The sequence below is a fragment of the Leuciscus leuciscus genome (assembly GCF_965113295.1).
Source record: "Leuciscus leuciscus genome assembly, chromosome: 1".
In the NCBI taxonomy this organism is placed as follows: domain Eukaryota; kingdom Metazoa; phylum Chordata; class Actinopteri; order Cypriniformes; family Leuciscidae; genus Leuciscus; species Leuciscus leuciscus.
In genome coordinates this window covers 75820779-75844616 of record NC_138725.1, presented here as the reverse complement: position 1 = coordinate 75844616, position 23838 = coordinate 75820779, and the positions used below count along the sequence as shown (strand labels likewise).

The 23838-nt window shown below is 38.2% G+C and overlaps 1 protein-coding gene across 8 annotated transcripts in view; it reads right to left on the bottom strand.

Annotated features, from left to right (window-relative positions):
- LOC309510184 (uncharacterized protein) overlaps positions 1–23838 on the bottom strand; it is an 85661-nt gene that overhangs the window by 40091 nt on the left and 21732 nt on the right. For 4 of the 8 annotated variants that reach the window (XM_082185037.1, XM_082185035.1, XM_082185041.1 and 1 more), the window contains 2 exons: positions 23038–23211; positions 21037–21207 (listed from right to left, as the gene is read on the bottom strand). In XM_082185037.1, the coding sequence (XP_082041163.1) occupies positions 21037–21207; positions 23038–23211 (345 nt within the window). The remainder of the gene's footprint in view (positions 1–21036; positions 21208–23037; positions 23212–23838) is intronic. The other 4 variants (XM_082185039.1, XM_082185038.1, XM_082185036.1 and 1 more) reach the window with 2 other exon arrangements.

Sequence of the window (23838 nt, the reverse complement as noted above, 5' to 3'; positions counted from 1 at the left end):
AAACGCAGACCACGTGGCGGTCCCCGTCGCTGAGTGTGGCTCTGCACGAGCCGCAGGAAGGCATCTTTAAAAAGACACTAGCTCTTTTAGAAATGTGTGTCGCGGCGGCGACACACACACACAGAAATACAGTGTAATTAAAAGAGAAGGATATAAGCGCCGGAAAGCGCAGCAGGAAGGCGGCGCGGCCAGCGACTTCAGTGACTCGTCCCGCTGAAGGTGCTCTCTCTCGACGGCGCGGCTTCTAATCCAGCTCCAGCGATGCGTGTGCTTCGCTTGAAGGATGAAAAATCAGATAATAGCTGCCTGCGAGCGATATTTATAGGCCTAGACCACGCCCATTTCGGCGGGACGTGACGCAGCGGGCGCGAAGTGCCCCGATTGGGTCTGACGTCACGCCAGGCCTCGCTCGATAGGCTGCTGCAGTTGCCGCAGAGCAGCCAATAGGCGCGCGAGCTGTCTCGCCTATGTCTGCATTGCTGCTGCAACGCGTTTTGCATTATTACAAAATTAAGGATAATTTTTGGCTTCAATATCTCGCGGAAAAGGATTTTCCCCTAGCGTAAGATATCTTACGCAGTACGAGAGACCTCTCGTAAGAGAACACACACACACACATACACATTCACATACACACAAACACACACACACACACGCACACACGTCTGGTTCACTATCTTTGTGGGGACTCTCCATAGACTTAATGGTTTTTATACTGTACAAACTGTATATTCTGTCCCCTTACACTAACCCTACCCCTAAACCTACCCAATACCCATCACAGAACACTTTCTGCATTTTTACATTTTCCAAAAAATATAATTTAGTATGTTTATTTACCCATTCCCCTCATGGGGACCGCTGGCTGGTCCCCACAATGGAGGTGATCTCAGGTTTTACTATCCTTGTGGGGACATTTGGTTCCCACAATGTAATATAAATCAAACGCACACACACACACACACACACACACTCTCTCCCTCCCTCTCTCTCACTCACTCACTCACTCACTCACGCACGCACACTCCCTCTCTCTCTCTCTCTCTATGGCCAGACTGTGCTCGCTGAGTCTCTCTCACACACACACACTGTGATCCACACTAGAAAACACACACACACACACACACACACACACACACATTCACATACACACAAACACACACACACACGCGCACACACACACACACACACACACACACAGACTAGATGTCGCCTTGGCTACTGCTGAGAAGCCTGTAATACAATGTGATGTAAGAGCCAGTAGAGCCAGATGTAAGAGCCAGATGTAAGAGCCAATATATACATATGGGTCAAGGCGAGGCAAGCACTTCTTCGTCGTTTCGTTGCTGGTACTGTGCTCCAAAACGTAGGTGCTGATTGGCCGAAGAGGAGTACTGTGTATCTTCGCCACTGAACTCTATCTATCGATCTGCGCTCGATTGCTCTTCCTTCATCCTCCAACTACCCGGATGTCTGTCACAGTAACTTGAAATTGAATTGGTGATCTGAATCTGAATTGTGAGAACTGAATGTGAGGATATATAGAGTGTTTCATTTTCAGTGAGGATCAAATTGTACTGGACTTCAGTTCCAAACAAATAAATTCAATTTCAAATTATACAATTCGAATTCAGTTTTTCAATGCAATTATTCAAATTAAACAATACAATTTCAAATTATGTGATTCAAATTCAGTTTTCCAATGCAATTATTCAAGTTTAGCAATTCAAATATAAATTATTCAAATTCAGTTTCTGGTGGCACATATTTCAGCCCATATCCACCTCTCTCTGAGAGCACAGTGAACACACACACACACACACACACACACACACACACACACACACACACACACACACACACACACACACACACACACACACACACACACACACACACACACACACACACACACACACACACACACACACACACACACACACACACACACACACACACACACACACACACACACACACACACACACACACACACACACACACACACACACCTCTGAGAGCACAGTGAACACAGTCACTGTTCTCTCTCACACACACACACTCACTCACACATACATACACATGCACACACACACAGTAAAACTAAAGTAATACATCCTAATTTAAATAAAGTGCAAAAAAACTTTAACAGAAATTTTCCTTAAATGTTTTGCAGAAAAACGCTGTTATTTTACAGGTATTTCCTGAACTAATTCAAATGACTCTCAGCAACAGAACATTAAACACTAACAGATCTCTCCAGATCTCAGCAGCTTCCCTTATTACAATCCAGTTTGACTTTATTTCTTTCATACTAAAGTTCTTATTGATAATTAGAGTATTTCACAATTGCTAAAACACATTTCTTGAAACCTTCACCCATATGCTCAAAACTTTAAACACAAAACCCAGTATTTAAACTACATTCACAAAACCCCTGACTCTTCTGGCAAAATCAAACAATTGCCTCAAAACCATTCGATCTGTGCTCAAAATCAAACTATGCTTTCAAAACATGAACACAGCCAGTCAATATATAAACACTCATCAGCATTCATTAGACACTACATAAAAAAATTGAGAACACAGCGTCCAGGGCATGTAGTTACAGAGAAAAAAAAAAAGTTTATTGCAAAATAATTTTGCCATAAATAAAAGTAAATAATTCACAACTCAGTACAGCAAATATATTGCATACTGTAAGTTCTGCAAGTAATACAGTATTGAATGTCTGTATTTTCAGTATAAAAAAATAAAGTAAGCCCAAAGAATAAAGATAACTCTAAATGAAAAGTGTATTACACAAAATATTGTGCAATTGCAAAATCAAAGTCAATGAGAGACTCATGCTGTTGGGAGAATAAAGGAGTCCTTCCACCCTCATTTTGCAATTCTACAAAAGGGAAAATGCTCTTACAAATGTATACATACAGTAACAATAGTAATGGACATCACATTCATATGTAAAATGTATTGTAAATCTTTTTTTTCTTTTTTCCCCAGTCCCCTGACAAACTGATGTACTGTATCAAATGTATACAGTAAACTTTCAGTCGCACAAATTAGAAAAACAATACATTTACCTGTTCTCTTCTCTGAATGTCCTGATTATGGTGGCCACAGAGAATCTGCTCAAATTGGGGTGTACTCTTTGTCCTGCTTCCCTCATGGTCATTCCATGAACAAGAACATGGTCTATCACAGTTGCCCGAATTTTATCTGAAATTACTATTCTTGGTCTTGCTCTTTGTTGTCCTTGTACTCTTCCTCCTCATCCACCACCTCTTACACAAACTCTTCCTCCTCTGCCTCTCACATTGTTTCCATCCATTGTTGGAATCAACATTCAACGTACCTGGGCCCCCTGTGTACTCTGAACTGGCTCATATTCTAGACAACTGATCTGATCACATCATTAGAAACAAGTGTGAACAATTTTGAGTTGTTGTGTGTAAACGATGACAGCTGTGTTGTAGTTGTGTTTAACTTTTGCCACATGTATTTACCATTTTGCAACACAGTGCAAAATGTGTTTTAGTGAGTGAGAATGTGTTTAGAGTTTTGCAAAAAGAGTGGATGAGATTTGCAAACAGTGTCTTAACTACCTGAACTTGTTTAAGGTTTTGCCTACAGAGTGACTGATTCGACAAATGGGTTTAGGCCACTGAGCATTGGGTTCAGAGAATGGGGTTTAGTGTTTTAGCAATTGTGAAATACTGTAAGAGAGGTTTAGATGTTGATATTTTATTGAAAAGAATAAAGTTTGTAGTCACCATGATGGAGATCAGTGTTTGCTTTAGTTGGACTCTTGAACCTTGACTTTTTAACATTAGTCTTTCTTTTGCTGATTTAACAGTTTTTCTGATACACATTTATTAAAAACATGCAGGAGAAAATTTCATCAGATGATGTTGGTCACGTATTGGTGATGATATAGTCATCCTGATTCACAGATATACATTACAGTATATTAGCTGTTAATTTAATTTGATTTACAGTAGACTTGAGATATTGTGGCATCAGTATTATGGCAATCTGGTATTCTGATTTTTTTAAGTCATTATTACACAGAAAATATTTTGAGCTGTTTTTTAGGTGCACAGAGACATCAAGCATAAACATATGAATCTCAACAGTGGTGACAATCAACAAAGCTTTCTGTGACTTTAGTAGCTTGTTTTGTGAAGTTCAGAGTTGATCTGTATGTTTTGTTGATTGTCACCATCGTTGCGATTCATTCACTGATTCTTGATGTCAGCGTGAGTCTTCATGATCTTTATGTTTGGCAGCCGTAGCTGGCAGTCAATGACCTTTTATTATTTTTATTTTTTTACAGTGTACATTAGTTAACGTGAACTTAGTTTGAACATGAATTAACACTTCTGAAATGAACAATACTCCTACAGCATTTATTAAGTAAGGGATAATGTTCATCCAGCCGGTTGTTATGTAGAATAAACCCCAACAGGGAGATCAGGATCAGGCATCACTCTGAAGGGTTTATTCTGTGATAATAACAAGCTAGATGTACATTATCCCGCTGATTACACGCCAATTTCCCACATAAGTAAATAATTAAACAAAATATTGATTGAGTTGAAATATTTTATTAGCTCTTTAAACACAAAGCTTCTGCAGAGAAAGCAATTCAAACGGACATTTAAGAGATACGGTATACAGTCATAGCACTTATTACACAACATTTCACTACATAAATAATTATGGGGATAAGAGATATTGATTTGAGATGAAACGGTTTTAAAATCATAACTGATTTGGGCGTAACGTGAAATAAACCAATCAGAGCGTCATCTCACATTCCCTTTAAGAGCAGGCGCGCTTGTTCCATGGCGGATGGCTATTATAACGGCGGATTTGCCAGACGCACGCCAGGAGCGGTTCACAGCCGAGGAGACCGACGTTCTCGTCAGGGCCGTAAAACACAGAGAAGTGACATTGTATGGGGATGGGAGAAACCCACCCAAATTAGCTTCAGTTAAACAGGCGTATAATAATTTGGGTAAATGTGTAAGCTCGATTTATGCCTATTTTTTCACATCTTCATGGGACACAACAATGATTTCCCTTGTGTGTTAATATTGTTCCTTGTAATAATGTATGGTTTTCTAAAAATGAGAACTGCTGCGTCTGTGTGTAGATGAGAGAAGCAAAGTGTATGTGCGTTGTGCACACGCTACATTATGGCCAAGCATGCGCCCTTAAAATAGCATCTGAATAACGCAGCGGAATTGTTTTCTGGAACTGCAAAATAGCACCAGGGAAAGTTTGCGCCGGAACACGTCGCCTCTTTTTGCTGAACCGCAAGTTCATTCCCTAATTTACCGCTGTGCGTCGGGGGCAAAATAGGAATGATACATGCGTCGGTGTCAATTGTGCTGGGTGCAAGATAGGGCCCAATGGCCCATCATATCATTTGTATACAGTACTTGGAGGTGCATGCAATTCTTGGCATGTAACGTTATGCAGAACTCGGCAATTAACAGATTTCCAATGTTTGTAAATTCTTGTTGACTCAATAATAAACTGACATTTCAGAGTTGGATCTGTTTGTTTGTGTTTCATTTACATATTAATATAACATTATGTTAAACGTCAGCTAACAACAGTTGACTAGTAGGCTAAGTTATAACGTTCATCAGGTCTCTGAATGAAATTGTCCAACTAAGTTTGCTAATCATAAAAACCTGACATACCCTATGATTATATGAACTTAGTCTACCTGGTTTTGTTGGTTGTTGAGCCTTTCTATCCTAAATGTTTACGACAAGGCTACATCACTACACAACCCGCCACATTTGAAAGAAATTTGATACTGTAAACATACTGTACAAGACATGAGACTTGTGACAGCTAGCTAGGTGTGTGACAGTGAGGAAATGGCTAGCATCATTTACTTTGGGAGTCTAGGTAGCGCAAACTCCGCCGATTATATTAAGAAATGAACTCTCAGTAATGGTGAGACATTACCAGATCCCTAAGCTATTTCAGTCCACGAATGAATCAAAGATATGTCCAAGTGGCCAGCAATCATATATACACTTATTTAAATGGACTGTTTTCTTTTTAATATATTTTAAAATGTAATTTATTCCTGTGATCAATTTCAGCATCATTACTCCAGTCTTCAGAGTCACATGATCCTTCAGAAATCACTCTAATATGATGATTTGATAAAACATTCATTATTATTATCAATGTTGAAAACAGTTGTGTAATTTTTTTTTTTTCAGGATTCTTTGATGAATAGAAAGTTCAAAAGAACAGCATTTATTTGAAATAGAATATTTTGTAACATTATAAATGTCTTTAACTTTTGATCAATTTACTGTAATTCATCCTTGATGAATAAAAGTATTAATTTCTTACATTTTAAATCCATCATTTTGGCGGTTAGTGCAGTTTACAGCTCCATGTCATCTCTGTTTCTGCTAGATATGCTGCTTTCTGACCACTAGTTGCGCGCGCATCTCTGTGATGACTTGCACAGAAACCCGTCTATGTGAACATTCATAAGCCACATGTTCACACAAAACATGACAACATGAAAGCACACAGCCAGTGTAAAACACAAGCTGTGTGCTAGACAGAACACAATAACACACACAGACAGAAGAGCGTACAGTCCGAGCGTACTCGAAAACACACGACAAGACAGAGTGCACGAGAACGAGCGAAAGCACATCCTGTGCGCTCACAACAGAATACAAACACGCGGAGCATGAATGTCCGAATCCCGACAAGTGCCGGGCCTGTTGCACAAATTTCGACCGTTTTACAACTACATCAGTACTGAAGCTGCAGACGCGCGCAAGTATTGCAACTTTAGTTTTTTATAATACATCATACACTGTTAGATCTTACCAGCCTTTTTTTTTTTTTTTACAGTAAAATACTGGCAACACTGTTAAGTCTATTAACTCAAATTTATAATGCACAAATAATGTGAGCAAAGTATTACTGTGAACTTATTTCATTTGAGACCACTAAAAAATATTGTACATAAAAAGATTTCTACTGGACCAGCAACTTCACAGTCACCGCAACATACGGTTTCAAATAAAGAAACACACAGCGTATCATCAATGTTTCTAGATCTTCCCCTGGAATAAAGCACAGGCTCTACTCTTCACCACAATGGTGACCCAAAAAAACCCAAAATCTTACAGTAAACTACTGGTAAAAGTGTTGCTTTTTTTAACAGATATAGATTAACAGATATATGACAAATATTAAATAGCCATAAATTCAAAGCTTATACACTGGATGAGATCAGAAAATCAGACATGTCCAAAATGTTTATGGCATCATCACAACAGACAAAAACACCTGATCAATTTCCTCTTGACTTTGTCTTGCCATAACTAATGTGTTTTATAAACTCAGAGTTACAGCAGCCAGAGAGAAACTAATGTTATAAAGTCAAGGGCCAAGAGACCAACTAAAGCAAATACTGATCTCCATCATGGTGACTACAAACTTTATTATATTCAATAAAACGAAATATCTGTTAATTCTCAACAAAACCTTTTGTACATGTATGAAATAAATAATGTTAAACTGGTTTGTAAACTGGTTTCACACTCAGTGTGGCTGGAAGTCAGTTGTAGTTCTTGTGTTTCTCTTTTTTCTGTTCTTGTTTCTCTGTCCGTCAGTGATTCTGCTTGTCAGGTGTTCATCAGTGTCTCAATAGGCGGATCTTTTGTGACGTCATTGTTTATGTTTGCCGCGTTGCATCACGGGAATCGTGTGGCAGGAAACACCGCTAGATACCTGTAATTGGATTGTTTTGCACGTTTGGAGGAGGATTTAGAGAAGATGATGGTTCACTCTTGCTGTGTGGTCGATTGTACGGCTCGTTGGGGGCCTGATAAAAAGTTTTTTCGAATTCCCTCCGAAAAGGATCGCGAAAAACGAAAGAAATGGTTGCGTGCAATTAGGCGATTGAACCTGGACGCTCCGAACCCTGGATTCCTAACGTTACTGATCGAGTTTGTGAGGCTCATTTTGTTCATGGTAGGCCTAAGTCTTAGTGACTATGTATTTATAGAAGATTGAATAAAATAAAAAATAATAAAACTGAGTCAAATCAACCGAGTCATATGTTTTCGCGTTCTGATTCAGGTGTCCCAAACCGCGATCCACAGCACCCAGACTACCGTATTTTCCGCACTATAAGCAGAGGGGCACCTTCAATGAATGGCCTATTTTAGAACTGTTTTCATATATAGGGCGCACCGGATTATAAGGCGCATAGAATAGAAGATACTGCAGTCAAACGTTTGACTGGGTTTGCGTTATGCAGTGGTCACCAACCTTTTCAAGCCTATAAGATCACATCCAAGTCCAAATGTAAACCAAGATCTTCCACTTGCAAAAAAATATGAAAAAAAAACAAGTGGCTGAGCTGTAAAACCTTGTTTATACTCGACGCGTCCGCATGAGCGCGAAGGTAATAAAAAAACTAATATTTGTCAGCTCGGGCAGATTCGGCTTAACAGCGCGCGCGCCTCCGCATCCGCAGATGCACGACTTTGAGCCGAATCTGCCCGAGCAGACGGATATTAGTACATCTCATCATCACCCAGTTTGCGCGTCTAAATCAGTTGCATGGTCTAGGGTGACCAGACGTCCCGAAAAATTCGGGACAGTCCCGAAATCTAAACTGTTGTCCCGAATCCCGAATCTGGCCCTAATTGTCCCGAAAATTATACTAAAGCAAAATCTTCAGTAGTTATTGTCTGATAAACATTAAAAAATGTCTGCGGAGGTTGAGGCCGGCGACACACTGGCTGCGTGGTGTGTCCGTTTTTATTTCGGCTCCCCTGTTAACAGGTTAACTCGTCCGTTAAGCTTGCACACTGCCTGCGTGACACGCGCGTCTCAGGCGCGCCTCGAGCCGCGCGGAAAACGCGTGCATGCTAGACATAGAACAGACGCCTATTTTTCACGCGACACGCAAGGCAAAATAGAATAGGAAAAGACGTTTGTATGTCATTTTGACATGAAAACATATTAATAAATGACATTTTGATGTTTGAAAGTTTAAGTTTTTACATAAATGCAGATATAAATGTAATAATAAAAAAAATATGATCGATTTTCAAATATTGCACCTGTCAATACAGAACGAAATATTCTGTAGCCTATTTTGCCTATTATTAGAGCGCAAGTTGCTGCAGCCGCGAGGACAGTGATGCACGCGTAAAGGAGTGATTGATTGTTCGCGGCACTGTGTACAAAAAAAATACACAATTATCTCGTTATTTTCGTTAAAGCTTATTAGCGATATGGCTATACTGAAAGGTCTGATTTACGCACTGTTACTTACAACAGTCATTGTTTTTTTTCTTTTCACAATGACATTTGAGTTCATGATTTTAATGTTTTTTTGTTTTTTTTTGTGACAGACTAAAGAATAATGACAGACTGTTGATCTTTGAATAAAAATATGTTTGGTTCAGGTTTGAAATTCATTATCTTTTATTATAGGCTACGCAGTCTAATATCATAGAAGCCCCCCATCCCGTCACCCCAGACCCCAGACCCATAGACCCTTAGACCCCCCCCCCCCGTCCCGAATTTCAGCCAATCTCATCTGGTCACCCTAGCATGGTCTGGTGTTCAGTCTAAAACAAAACAGTTGCGTCAAGTATAAATGCCTCGTCTGTTTGGGGAGTTGCACGCACAGTCAGCGGAGATCTCATATGGGCTTTGAATAACTTCGATTTTGTCACCAATACAAATTTTGAGCTTCTCTCCAAACCTCCTCCGGTCTTCAGATGTTAAAGTGCTTATATATTGTGGATTTTGCCCGCTAACTCTCTTGAAAGTGCTCGTCGCGTCTTTACAGCCCGCAATACTGTTTGATTTGTTGCCACACAACCACTCGCGCATGCGTACAAAGATGTCAACAAAGATTCTCCTATTCACTCACTTCTTTTTATTCACTCTGTCAAGTGGACTATATTAGAGAAAGTTGTTCTTGTGTTCAGATTAAAAGTTCAGGAACGAAGCCTCCCTTGTCTGTCGTTCTTCAGACGTTACAATATTTATTTTGTCCATCAAAAGTGTGCTTTCACTTTAATTAAGCGTGCGCAGCGCAGCAAAAATAGCCTCTGCACTTCACTGGACCGCTTCACTGCTGCTCACACGGCGCTCCCACTCCCGGTGTGAATGTTATCACTGGTTAACATACATGCAGAACAAAAATACGCGCTGTTCATGCTTGCGATGTGAAATGGCTGTTTAACTGCCAATTCTTGACGTTTTACTGTAACTGACTACTACGGTAGAATAGCCGATTTGGCCTAGTTGATAATACTTGACAGATTAGATACATTTCTAATGAAAGTGCCGGTAGACAGACACCGATTAAGTGTGTGACAATGCATGCACACGCACAAATGTGACCACGTCAAATTTTCAGGGTGTCTACAGATATAAACAAGTAAAATTTAAGACTTTTTAAGACCTTTTTAATGCCACTTTGAATGAAATTTAAGACCAAACCTGTGATGGAAATACATATTATATTACATGCGTATTAGATTTTTAATTTGAGGGGGGAGTTTAGACTTTTTCTTTTATTTATTACATGTATCTGGCCTAAATGTATGCTCACTCACTGCATTTTTACAATGGGGTAATTTTGGTCTTAAGAATTTACACAACACAAGGAAGCTTGATTTCAATCTTTGAATTAAATTGAAAAAAGTAGCACAAATAAATACAATAGAATAAAGATACCAATAAATAGAAATAAAGAGAAAAGTTTTTGCTTAGGTCTAACACTAGTATTCAGAAATACTACAGAGACTGAATAAAGTAATCAAATGTAAAATAACACTGGGTAGTATTTTAGTCCTGACTAAATTAAATACATAGGCTATTAATCCTGATTCCTTAAAATGAAAGCTATGGTTTGTTGTTTTGACAACCAAATGAATGACAGACACATATGGCTGCTGTCCCTTTAAGAGCTAGTGCACGGATCCTGTGTTCATTATACGGTCACGTGCGATTTATGCTTATTTAAGACATAACCGACTGTGTTTAGAGGATACTCACCAAGACCGAAATTGACATCATTTTCGCATGTTTTTGACTGTTAAAGAGATAAAATCCACGAAAAATAACTTTTGTTACCCACGAGCTGTTTGTGAGGCGGCTTTACTCTATGTATGTGTGCAGAAAAAAACCCATCTCTCTCAGACAGCGCGCAAGTACTGAATAGTTTCAAATCGCGTGAATGTTTAATCAGGTAAAACTTTAAAAGACGTGCAAATGGTAAAGTTACTTATGATGCAATGCTGGCCCGATTATGCAAGTGACAATTCCGTCTATCCCGACTCCCGAAACGCGAGAGTGTATTTTTACCTCAGTATGTTTCTTCTGGGAGTTTTTTTGTTTGCCGTTAACTTATGCTCATTTGTTTTGATTTCTTCCTATAAAATCTATCAAAGAGACAAGCAGCGCGAGCCTCAACAGCGTTACCAGAAAAAGCCTACATTATCATTATCAATAGCTGTTTATGTAATAAAATCTGAATCATTCTCGCGATTCGATGCTTCACTTGTTATTTGACGGATATTAGGTCCGTCAGACTGGAGAAATTTTAGCGGTAACGTGACCAGAAATATTTAAGACCTATCGAATCTGAATTTAAGACATTTTAAGACTTTTTAAGGCCTTTTTTTAGGAAAACTTTATTTAAGACATTTTAAGACTTTTTAAGGACCCGCGGCCACCCTGAATTTTAACTCGCACATTCTCAAAAAATGGTCGCAGTCTGAAGCCCTGCAGTGGTTCTCAAACCTGTCCTGGAGTACCATTATTTTAGTATTTTGAGACATTTTGTATGTCTCCCTCATCTATCACACCTGATTCAACTCATGAGCTCATTAGTAGAGACTGCAAGACCTGAAATGGGTGTATCAGATATAGGGCCAATCCCAATTCTACCCCTTACCCCTTCACTTACCCCTTCCCCTCTGTTTTGCGTGTGCACGTGAAGGGGTAGGGCTGTCTCAATTCTCTTTTGGTTGGAGGGGTAGGGGGAAGGGGAAGGGCCAGATAGCCCTTGAAACGAAGATTTTTCGGGACCACACTTCAAACGAAGGGGTATGAGAAATGTAGGCTACCTGCATACACCGGCTACAGAGGCAACATGACTGCCAATAATCATTTTCTTTGTCACATTCAATCTTGTGTTCATATTTACGGTCATGTTCTTCAAAGAAACAGTTGCAAAAAAATCGTTAAAGTTCGTTAACAATATGACGCGTGTAAAAAGCAAAAGTTTGAAGTGAAGTGGACGCGCGATTGAGGCGAATTCACGTCCACTATACGCCTCATTCGTATTCCAGACGCGCGTAAACGCGTCTTAACATTGAAATCACTCGCGCCAGACGCTCTATTCGCGTTTGGTGTTAACGCAGTATTAGGCGTCGAAGAAATCGTCATCTCCGTTGTTTTCTGCGAACTTCAGAAGAAAAATGCAAAAAAATAGCTGTAACTCACGCAAGACTACAGCTGACGACGGCATCTTGGAAGTTTGTAATAAACATTGGCTCATCTCCTGTGACGTAGGCGCTATAGCAACGACGTATAATGACGTGTAACGGTGTAGTAGTGGTGTCCCATTTCTTAGGGGAATATTTTCACCCCTACGCCTTGCCACTCTGTTTCAAGGGGCAAGGGGTAAGGGTTAGGGGTAGGCGAAGGGGTATAAAATAGAATTGGGATTGGGCCATAGACATACAACATGTGAAGGGCTGGTGGCACTCTGGGACAGGTTTGAGAACCACTGCTTTAAATAGTTTACTATACTTAGGATATTTATATCCAGAGCAATTAATACCCCATTATGGCCCATTAAAATGATCACTGGTCAATTCATTTGATCAGCCGTAAAACAGTGATTCTTTTAAAATTTCCTACAAAAACCACAGCATGTGAGTGAAGCGGTGTGACCCTCCGCTCAATATTCCACTCTATGCCAGTGCACTCGCTCAATCACTCACGGCCCAAGCGAACGATCCACTCATGTACCACTCACTCACACCGGTAAAACTACCTTCGCTCAAATCTCACTCCGGCATGACATTTATCTGTATTATATGTCTTTGTTTGTGATGATTTTCTTGAATAAATGTCTCAAGTACAGATGGCCTATAGATAAAATTATAGATAAGATATTTGTGGTTTTAAACCAATCTATTGTATAAAGTGCTGTATAAACAATCGAGACATGACTTGACTGGAGTGCAGAATTGCAGAGCTGGTGCAATCATATCCACGTCGCTGTGATCAGATGCTTTCTTTACTAATGATTTCTCGTCACTGTGTTTTTGTTGCGTTTGTTATTAAGAGAAAAGTGTGCAATACATTTGAACATATTCATCTAAAAAATGTCGCTCTCAGCAGCGTCGGGATGTTCACTAACAGTTTACTGCTGAGAAGGTATTTCAAACTTCTTATTACCCCTAAGCAAAGAACGAAAAAGGAACTATGCTATTTGCTCTCTCAGTTTCTCAACACTCACTTTCAATTTATTATCCATCTTCGTTCTAAACTTAGATGTCAACAGTGTATTTATGTACAAGGTGTGCAACTTCATTAAAACAATATTTTAATTCTATAACCTCAGATATATTGCTTATTTCACATAAAGCTCAAATGTGCTGCCTAACACACAAGAATGAACCTCACTGGTTCTTGCGGAAGCTCAAACGTCCTGCAGAAACTACAGCAATAAGTTACAATGACACATTTTTTTTTAACACCTCATGGACAACCGCAGAAACAGAGCTACACTGTCTTGCAGAAACACAGAGAAATCAAAAATCCAAACATGTCTCTCAACAATATATATATATATATATATATATATATATATATATATATATATATTTTTTTTATTTTTTTTTTTTATTCATACTGCAGTGCATGCTGGGAGTTTTATACAATCCTGGAACCCAGCATGCATTGTGACATGAAACATTTGATTGTCACCATTGTTGAGATTCATGTGCTGATTATTGATGTTGATGTCTGTGTCTAAGTCAAGGAGGAGTTCGAAATGTTTTAATGCACTGTAACGGTGGCCCCAATAATAAATTCAGAATTCAAACCAATGATTTGAATTAAAGATTTAAAGTTTATAAATTCGGGCGCCAGACAGGGGTAACCCTGTCAATAGTTTAAGGAGAATAACCCAGATAGCCTAAATGCCACCAGTTACATACATAAACTCCAATTCAAAGAAATGATCACAACAAGCATAGAATTCAGTTTAGAAATGTCTGTATTTCTCACAAGAAAGAACAAAAAAAATAAAAATAAAACAATCACTTTAAATTCTCAGTTGTGGTTCTCACTGAGAACCACCCTAGCTTGAATGAACTGGTTTCACACTCTGTGGCTGGAAGTCAGTTGTAGTTCTTGTGTTTCTCTTTTTTTCTGTTCTTGTTTCTCTGTCCGTCAGTGATTCTGCTTATCAGGTGTTCATCAGTGTCTGAATTCACTCACTTCTTTTTAATTCACTCTGTCAAGTGGACTATATTAGTGAACTAATGTAGGGAATAGTGATTGAGGGTATAGGGTGTGATTGGGAAAACAGCCTCTGGGTGTTGATTTTGAACGCTGTTAATTCACAGTATTTTCCTGTAGGCTAGTTTTGTTTTCTACGGTATATTATTGTTTTTTTTGTTTTTGTTTTTTTTACATTTATTTTGGTATAGCAGCATGTACATCACAATTTATTACAGAACCGTAATAGTTGCATTTTTCTGCTGTTCAATTTTCTCTTTTAAGCTAATACAACAATAAAATAAAGGATACACAATTACACATACAACAAATAATATAAAATAATAAAATAATAACAAATATTTTTACAACTTGAGTGAGGCAAGGTTTACCAAATGCTCCGACTATGTGTTGAGGGTGATTATTGTGAAATCTCGGTACATGTAAGGGATTATAGGAGAAAGCATAATATAGTTTCCAATATGTAAAAGGGGAGAGTTGTAGGGAAGATTACAATGACATTCTTCATTCCCTAGGAAAGAGTCTTTTGCTCTATACCACTACAAAGTCTGGCCTTAACGGCCTTACATATTCTACCCACTTAGACCAAAATTTAATGAACACATTTTTCTGAAGACGGAGGGAAAAAGTCATTCTTTCCATAACAAATATATCATTTACTATGTCCATCCATTCTTGTATTGTGGGGGGTTCAGGAAGCAACCAACGCCTTGTGAGTGCTTTTTTACCAGCAGATGTTAATATGCCAAATAGATATTCATCCTGCCGTCTTGCCTGTAAATCCACATTTCCTAAAAACATTGTGGAAAAATGCAAGGGAAGGGTAATGTTAAGTATGTTTTCCAATGCTTTATGGAGCTCTGTCCAGAAAGGTTTTATCACTGGACACTCCCAGAATATGTGCCAGTGATTGGCTTCCTGAAACCCACATTGTCTCCAACATTTGGAGTGTCCCTTTTCAATATGCGCTTTTTGTTTCGGAGTAATAAAAAATCGGACAAGACATTTCCACCCGAACTCCCGCCACATATGCGAATTAGTACATTTCCAGGGGAATTTACACATTCCAAGCCATTCCTCCTTTGATATTGAAAAATTTCCTTCTTTTTCCCATTTTTCTTTAATATACTCCGTGGAGTTATATTTTTTTATTCTGAGTCCTTTATAGAATCTAGATATGACACCCTTTTTTAAATCGTTTTGATAGGTAGCCACAAATATCCTCAATATTGGATCATCTAAGTCTGTTTTATTTTTAATGTTATGTTCAAAGTGATTACGTATTTGAAGGTATCTATAAAAGTCTGATTTCTCCAGGCAATATTCTTTCTTTAAGCTTTCAAAATCTTTTAAGTGTCCTTTTTCTGTAAGGGAGTAAAATGTTGTTATCCCTTTTGAAACCCAAGACTTGAATCTATTATCCATTCGATTAGGTTTGAATTCAGGATCATAGGCACACCATTGAATTATTTGTAATTTGTGATTCAATTTATATTCTTCTCTTATCGTATTCCAAATTTTTAACTGGGCTTTAATGAATGGATTTTGCACTGTATCTATACATTTTCCCAAGTTTTTATATGTTAATAGTGCCTGAATTGGAGGGTCAGTTATTATTGATATTTCAATATCTTTCCACCTAGCATGATATTTTGGATTGCATATGTTAATTAAAGGCTTACTTTGGGCAGAATAAAAATAATTCCTAAAATGGGGTAATGCCATACCTCCTTCCTCTGTTGAGAGCTGTAATGTTTTGAATTTAATCCTGGGTTTTTTCCCTTGCCAAATATATCTGGAAATTATCTTATTCAATTCAGACCATTGTTTTGAAGAAATTTCTACAGGGAGTGCTTGAAATAAATAAAGATAACGTGGAAGGATGTTCATCCTTACAGAGTCGATTCTTTGACTAAGGCCAATGAAAGAGATGGAGTTCCATCTATGCATGTCACTTTTAATTTTTGTTAAGAGTGGATCAAAATTTATTTCTGCCAATGTTAAGATTTCTTTCGGTAAATATATCCCTAAATATTTCAGCGAGTTCTGACTCCAATTAAGGTGAAATTTCTCTCTAATATGTTTTGGAGGCATATAATTAAAGGACAAAGTTTGTGTCTTCTGAATATTTAATTTATATCCTGCATATCTGCCAAATTGTTCTAGAGTGTTCATTAGTTCAGGAAATGAGATAGTGGGTTTACTTAAATAAATCAAAATATCATCAGCATATAGGGCCAGTTTGTGATCTTCTCCATTTATGTTGATACCTTCAATATTTTCGTTATTCCTTATCCACTGCGCAAGAGGCTCGATATAAACCGCAAAGAGCAGTGGTGAAATTGGACACCCCTGTCTTGTTCCACGTTCTAATATAATGGTGTCTGAAAGATACCCATTTATTTTTATCCGGGCTGATGGTTTACTATACAGCGTACGGATGGCCCTGACAAAATTCGGATGCATGCCAAATCTTTCAAGAACCTTATATAGGAAAGACCAGCTCACCGAGTCAAAAGCCTTTTCAGCATCTAAACTGATAAATAGGGCTTCAAGTTTGTTTTGTTGGATATGATTTAATATGTGCAATGACCTTCTAATGTTATCATGGGTTTGTCTTTGAGATATAAACCCAGTTTGGTCATTATGTATAAGCTGAGGGAGAATCTTTTCCAGTCTTTTGGCAAGGATGGCTGTGTATAGTTTGTAATCAACGTTCAAAACCGAAATTGGTCTATATGAACTGCATTCTAATTGGTCCTTTCCTTCTTTTGGGATAACTGAGATCACTGCCTCATTCCATGATGGAGGCATTTTAGCTTCCAATAAAGATGTATTACATGCCCGAAGAAGATTTGGTGTTAATAGAGTTTGGAAAGCCTTATACCAGTCTGACGGAAATCCGTCTGGGCCAGCAGACTTATTCGCCTTGAGCCTGGAGATGGCATTGTTTAACTCTGTCTCAGTTATTTCATTTGTTAATGTTTGATTTTGTTCCTCTGACATGACTGGTAAATTGAGGGAATCAAGGAATTTTCCAATCTTTTGCTCATCCTCTAGATGTGGTTGTGTGTATAGTAGCTTGTAGTACCTTTTAAAAGTATTTTGTATTTCAACCTGTTTATATTGTACTTTTTTAGAGTTTAGGGTCCTTATTTTATATACTGTCTTATCTGTTTGTTGTTTTTGCAGTTTCCTTGCCAAAAGTTTAGTTGATTTAGAGCCTGATTCATAGTATTTCTGTTTTGTAAATATCATCTTTTTTTCAATTTCCTGTGAATACAATATATTTATTTCATTTCTTATTTTCTTTATTTTAGTCATCAGATTAAGTTTTTGTTCCCTTTTGTGTTGTATCTCGAGATCTTTTAATTCCTTGTTGAGATTCTTTAGTCTTAATTGTTTCATTTTCTTTTCATAAGCACAAAATGATATAATTCTCCCCCTTATGACTGCTTTTAAGGTATCCCATACTATAGCGGGGTTAACTTCCCCATTATCATTTTCTTCAAGAAAGACTTTTATGTCATCCTTCATTTGGGTTTGAAATTGTGGGTTATTTAGGATGCTTGTATTTAGCCTCCACAATGTTCTTCCCGGGTTATCACTAATTTGTATAGAACAAGACAGAGGTGCATGATCAGACAGATCAATAGAACCAATATCACAGCTCTGTATTCTATCGCGATCTCTCTTCAGTACAAAAAAATAGTCTAACCTTGAATATACGTCATGAGGGTGTGAATAAAAAGTATAATTACGTACTGATGGATAAAAATCTCTCCAAAGATCTAGTATGCCCAGCTCTGCCATTAAGACATTCATTTTTCTATGCAATGATGTGGCGGCTGTATTTTTTGATGAATCTAACTTTGGGTTGAGACGAATGTTCCAATCTCCGCCACATATGACAATTCCTTTGGCTCCTATCATTAAATCAAATATTTTCCTATAAAAAACAAAATCACTTCCAGGGGGGGCATAAATGCTACACAGTGTTATGGTAATATCATCTATTTTCCCTGAGATTAGTATATATCTCCCTTCCTTGTCTGAGACCTCTGAAAGAAATTCAAATGGTACTTTTTGTGAAATTAAAATTGCTACACCCCTTCTATGTCCTGACTTATATGATGAATAATACACCCTTGAAAACCCCATTCTCTTTAGTTTTTCATGTTCTGCTGATGTGAGATGCGTCTCTTGTAAGAACACAATCTGTGCGTTCTCCTTTTTCATTTTTGAAAGTATTTGACTTCTTTTAGCTGGGTTCAAAATCCCATTCACATTAAATGTGATAACTTTAAGGATATGCTTATTCATATTTTTCTACATTGATTAACACAATCATGACCTCCCTCAATGTCTCTACTGTTAGTAACTTTATGCAAGAATGCCTCACCCAAATAACAAATAATAAACAAGAACAAAACTGGAACCATTTTAAACAAAACGCCACCGTTAACGATTAGGAACAGTTGTTTCCGGTGTTGAGGCTCGTTTCAAAAGAGCCTTGTGGGGCTTTACACAGTCCAAACCCCAGTAAGGGAAAATCCCACGTTGAAAGTGGGGCCCTAAACTAGTACTTTAATAAAAATAAAATAAATCGTGGACAACTCGCCAAATTACCAGTCCCGACTCTTTAAAATAACTGGAGAGTAGAACTGTACGTTAAAGTTCACATCGATGTATAAAGTTGCATGGCAATCGAAAGGTGAAGATTAGCAGTAGGCATCAATTGAAACTTATCTGCATTTGGTGGATGATCATTTTCTGAATTTCTGGAGTTTTTCTTTATATTGGGAATGGGAGGTTTTCTTGGTTTGTGAGCAGCTGTCCTCAGCGCCAGATTCTCGATCAGCACCCCGGACTTGACCGTGACCGCGACGTCTTCTCACTAGCTGCCAGGTATTTATGAGCTCGATCCCCTCTTGGTCCATAGCACTGGAGGACTTCACCACAGTAACTGGAAAACCACGTGAAACCATGTCCCTCGTTGCCTCCGTAGCATCCTGATACAGCCGGGTGCCGTCATCATAAAAGACACGCATCTTTGCTGGGTACGGTGTCTGAAATTTTATTTGTTTTTCTTTTAACAATTTCCTGACCTCAGCATACTCCCCGCGTTTCTTAAGGACTTCAGGAGGGAAATCATGGTCAACATAAAAGCGGGTGTCGTTGCAAAACACTTCCTTTTTCTGCCAAGCTCTTCGAAGCACCTCTTCTTTCGTGCGATAACTCCCGAACTTGATTACAATAGACCGTGGCTTTGCTTGCGGGTTGTTGGGCTTCGGTGCTAGTGCACGGTGTGCTCGCTCAATCCCGAGTTCTCTGTCACTGGGAATGTCCAATGCATTTTTCAATATGTTGTCCAAAAAGCCAACCATATCGGTGCCTTCTTGATCTTCTGGTATGCCATAAATCCTTAAGTTGTCTCTCCGCGCACGGCCCTCTTGGTCTATTAACCTGGCTTCCAGGTTAGCCTGGCGCTGTGTTAGCTGCTTGATTAGCGTTGATGCTGCTTGAAGCGCGTTCTCCGTTTCATCGATTCTCCCTTCTGCTTCCTCTAGTCTGTCATTTGTCCTCTTCAATTCTTGTTTAATATCGGAAAGTTGTACCTTATTGTCCCTTCTAAACTCCCGGAGTTCGTTGAGAATACATTGCAGGCTAACTTCAGCGCCAACTTCACCATGTGGAGGTGAACTCGGAGTGATACCTTGCCTCACTTCAGGGTCAATTTCGATCACATTCATCGTTGTCCTACTTCTAGTAGTAACCCCTTTCTCCATTATTACATAAAGTATGCACCAGGGTTTGCAAAATAGGGTTTTTTGGGGTTTATTTCACAAAACCGTCGGGAGCTCGAAAATTAGGCTGTCATCCTCTTGGTGGCGTAACCGGAAACCGGTATATTATTGTTTTAATGGAAAATGGTATGAAATTGTCAGAATTTGGCCTTTTTTTTACTGCAAGGGTTAACAAAGTGTGTAACGTGAGAATGAACCTCATTGGTTCTTACGGAAGATCAAACGTGCTCCGTAACACAAGAATAACTCTCACACATTCTCACACATCAAGCAAGCATGTCTGAGCTTCCGTTTAACATAACCGATGTGTGTGTTGATGAGTTTTATATGTGAATAAAAGAGTCAGTTAAATCTGTTAATCATATAAAGTGATCATGTCTCTTCAGAAAATTTGGATTAAACTAAATTCAAATAGATCAGTTTCTTTCACAATCTCTATGAACTTTTTGAAGCGTTGAAGTGGTAGCACTGTCAATGCACATATCACAGAAATATCTCAGATTTTATTTAAATTTCTTCATTTCTGTTCTGAAAATGAATCTTACAGGTTTGGAACGATATAAGGGTGAGTAAATAATGACAGAATTTTAATTTTTTTGGTAACTAACCCTTTAAAAAAACAAAACCAATAACACTAGACAGGATTATTGTTATATTACTTAACATACTTGAGTTTTTCCAGATGGTTGAGAGTATCAGAGAGCAGCTTCTGTCCTGATTCTCCTGGGTGATTGTAGCTCAGATCCAGCTCTCTCAGGTGTGAAGGGTTTGAACTCAGAGCTGAAGCCAGAGCAGCACAACCTTCCTCTGTCACCATACAGTGAGATAATCTATAACAACAGTAAGTGTCCATGTTAGTGTGCTTCATCTACTGGTGGCCTCTGATTGATTTTAATGAAATCACAGTGTTGTAAAATGTGCAAATTATCAGCTACAAATTATCTTACGGATCTAATTGTAAGTTATAATTTCAAAATAAAAAAAAAACTCTATTTTTACCCATGAAATTAGGGCTGGCAATATGGCCAAAATTTATATCACAATATATTTCTTAATTTCGGTCGATACGATATAATTCCGATATCGATATGAACAGTATAATAGCCTCAGAAAAAACTGCCAAGAATGGCCACAATGAATGTCTGTACCTACAAACTTCTGATAAATTAATTTGCCAAGTCTCTGAAACCTCCTCCTATAAAACTATATAATATTTTAGAAATAAAAATGGTACAAAAAATTACTGTTAATATTTTATTTGTATTTAGCCTTCATACAAACAAGAAATGTGAAATCACCGTCAAATAAACATAAGACTCTCAACTTATTAATATTAATATCTTTAACTTTAAACTATAGGCTAACATAGACTGATAATATTATTCTTATAGATTGAAACAAAAGTGCTTCAGCCAGGATAAAGAATATGAAAAGTGCTCAAAGTTGCTGCAGAAAAACAACAAAAACACATGTTGCTGAGGGACATTTTGAGTGTTGATGACATCCTGAATTCATTCCGATTGATGAATCTGAATGTAGTGTTTACATGAACGCTAAACAAGTGATCGGGTCACAAGCTTTTATGTCACAAGCTTCAAATCGGAATTGATTTTTTGACATGCGCAAAAAACTCACAAATAGAGTTTCCCACGGTTTGCACATAATAACTATTCTCCTACATTGACTATTTGTTTTAAACAGCAGACTTAATATTTGTCCATTTCTGGTCATAATTTGGAGACAATGAACATATGAACCGTTGTGCCATGCGGCTTATATTTATCATGCAGTAAAAATGCCCCTCCCTGCCATATCTCGTCTGAGGATGAGAATCTGAAACAAGGACTGGTGGGACGTTGTCCTGCTCATCTTCACAGATGCTGAGTGAAAGGAGGATTATAGAATGACGGGACACTCATTTATATGACACTTTATTCAACAGGAATAACAGCTCGTATCGCGATATATATTGATATGGAATTATTGTCCAGCCCTACATGAAATCTAAAAGAATTAACCGTCTGGGGTCGACAGACATACCGGCGCCTTTTGGGGGATTTTTTTTTTCACATAGCAGCAAACGACTTAAAATACAAATTTATGTAATTTATGGTAATACGGTTATACAGCAATACATCATTCGAAACAATACAAAGTTTACTTTCATTTGTGTCCACTTGCAATCAAAGCAAAACAAACAGGATGTTTTCTGCCGTCTCTGTGAACTTTTTTCTGCAGTGCGCCACAAAAAAGAAACAAAACTCAGCGAAAATTTGTCACATAGACATGAGAAATATATCTATAGATACATGTAAGTGTCTACTTTTAAATTATCCTATTCAAAATGAAAACAAATATTCTCTGTTTATATAATCTGTATAAGAGAGAGAGATGTAACTGTCTCTCGTGTCAGCTTCCTGCAAATGTGAACATGCCTACAGACAGCGCGTGCTATTCATATGGTAATGATGTGAGGCAATTCATGCAAACAGAATCAACACCCACATCAACTCAAACGCATCACGTTTCATCAGAATGATCAGATTAATTTACTTTAATTTTGGGATGCGGTGAGAAATAATCCTTAAATAAGAATAATTTCAGAATAAGTTTGCCACAATATGTCCTTGTGTGGTTATTTTTCACAGACCCTCAAGTACCTCAGTATGTTGAGTTGACAGCTTGGACTGCTCAGTCCAGCACAGAGCAGCTTCACTCCTGAATCCCGCAGGTCATTGTTACTCAGGTCCAGCTCTCTCAGGGGGGAGTTTGATGATTGAAGAGCTGAAGAAACAATTTCACAGTCCTGATCTGTGAGATTACAGTCTGCCAAACTGAAAAAAAGGAGAACTGATTAAAAGGCATGCTGGAGTCAAGATCAACTTTAACATATAACATCACACTGGTTGTCTGTTCAGCAGGAAGATCCAGCAATTAAAATAAATGTGATTTAAAATCAACAATCATGTTTATTCTAGTTAATACAAAACTTTATTGAGATAAAAGGAAACTGTTAATTTTAGGGCCGGAACGGATCGCAGTTGATCCATGATCCGTACGGACCAGGCCCCACGGTTCGGCACGCATGTGATTCACGGATTAACTGCAAAATTTTACCATCATAGAGTAAAAGTTTATAATTTGAACGTGTTTTGTCTTGCCAGTTTACACATTCAACCAATTTTAAATGTGGAAGAAGAGGCGAAAATCGGGACAAGCACCTGAAGTGCGCGCATGCAGAGAGAGAGAGAGAGAGGCAATTTTCAGATAGCGCCCGAACACCAAATTGATTCCTCTTACACATTTACTTTCCCTAGAATGGACACAAAATGATGTCAAAATACTCGTCTACATACCCGTCTCGGCAAGTGTTCTGTCGGTTATGTCACAAGTGAACAGTCTAGAAAGAAACCAGCTGTTTTTCAGTTTTTTCAGACCATGCATTCGGTTAAGAGGATCGT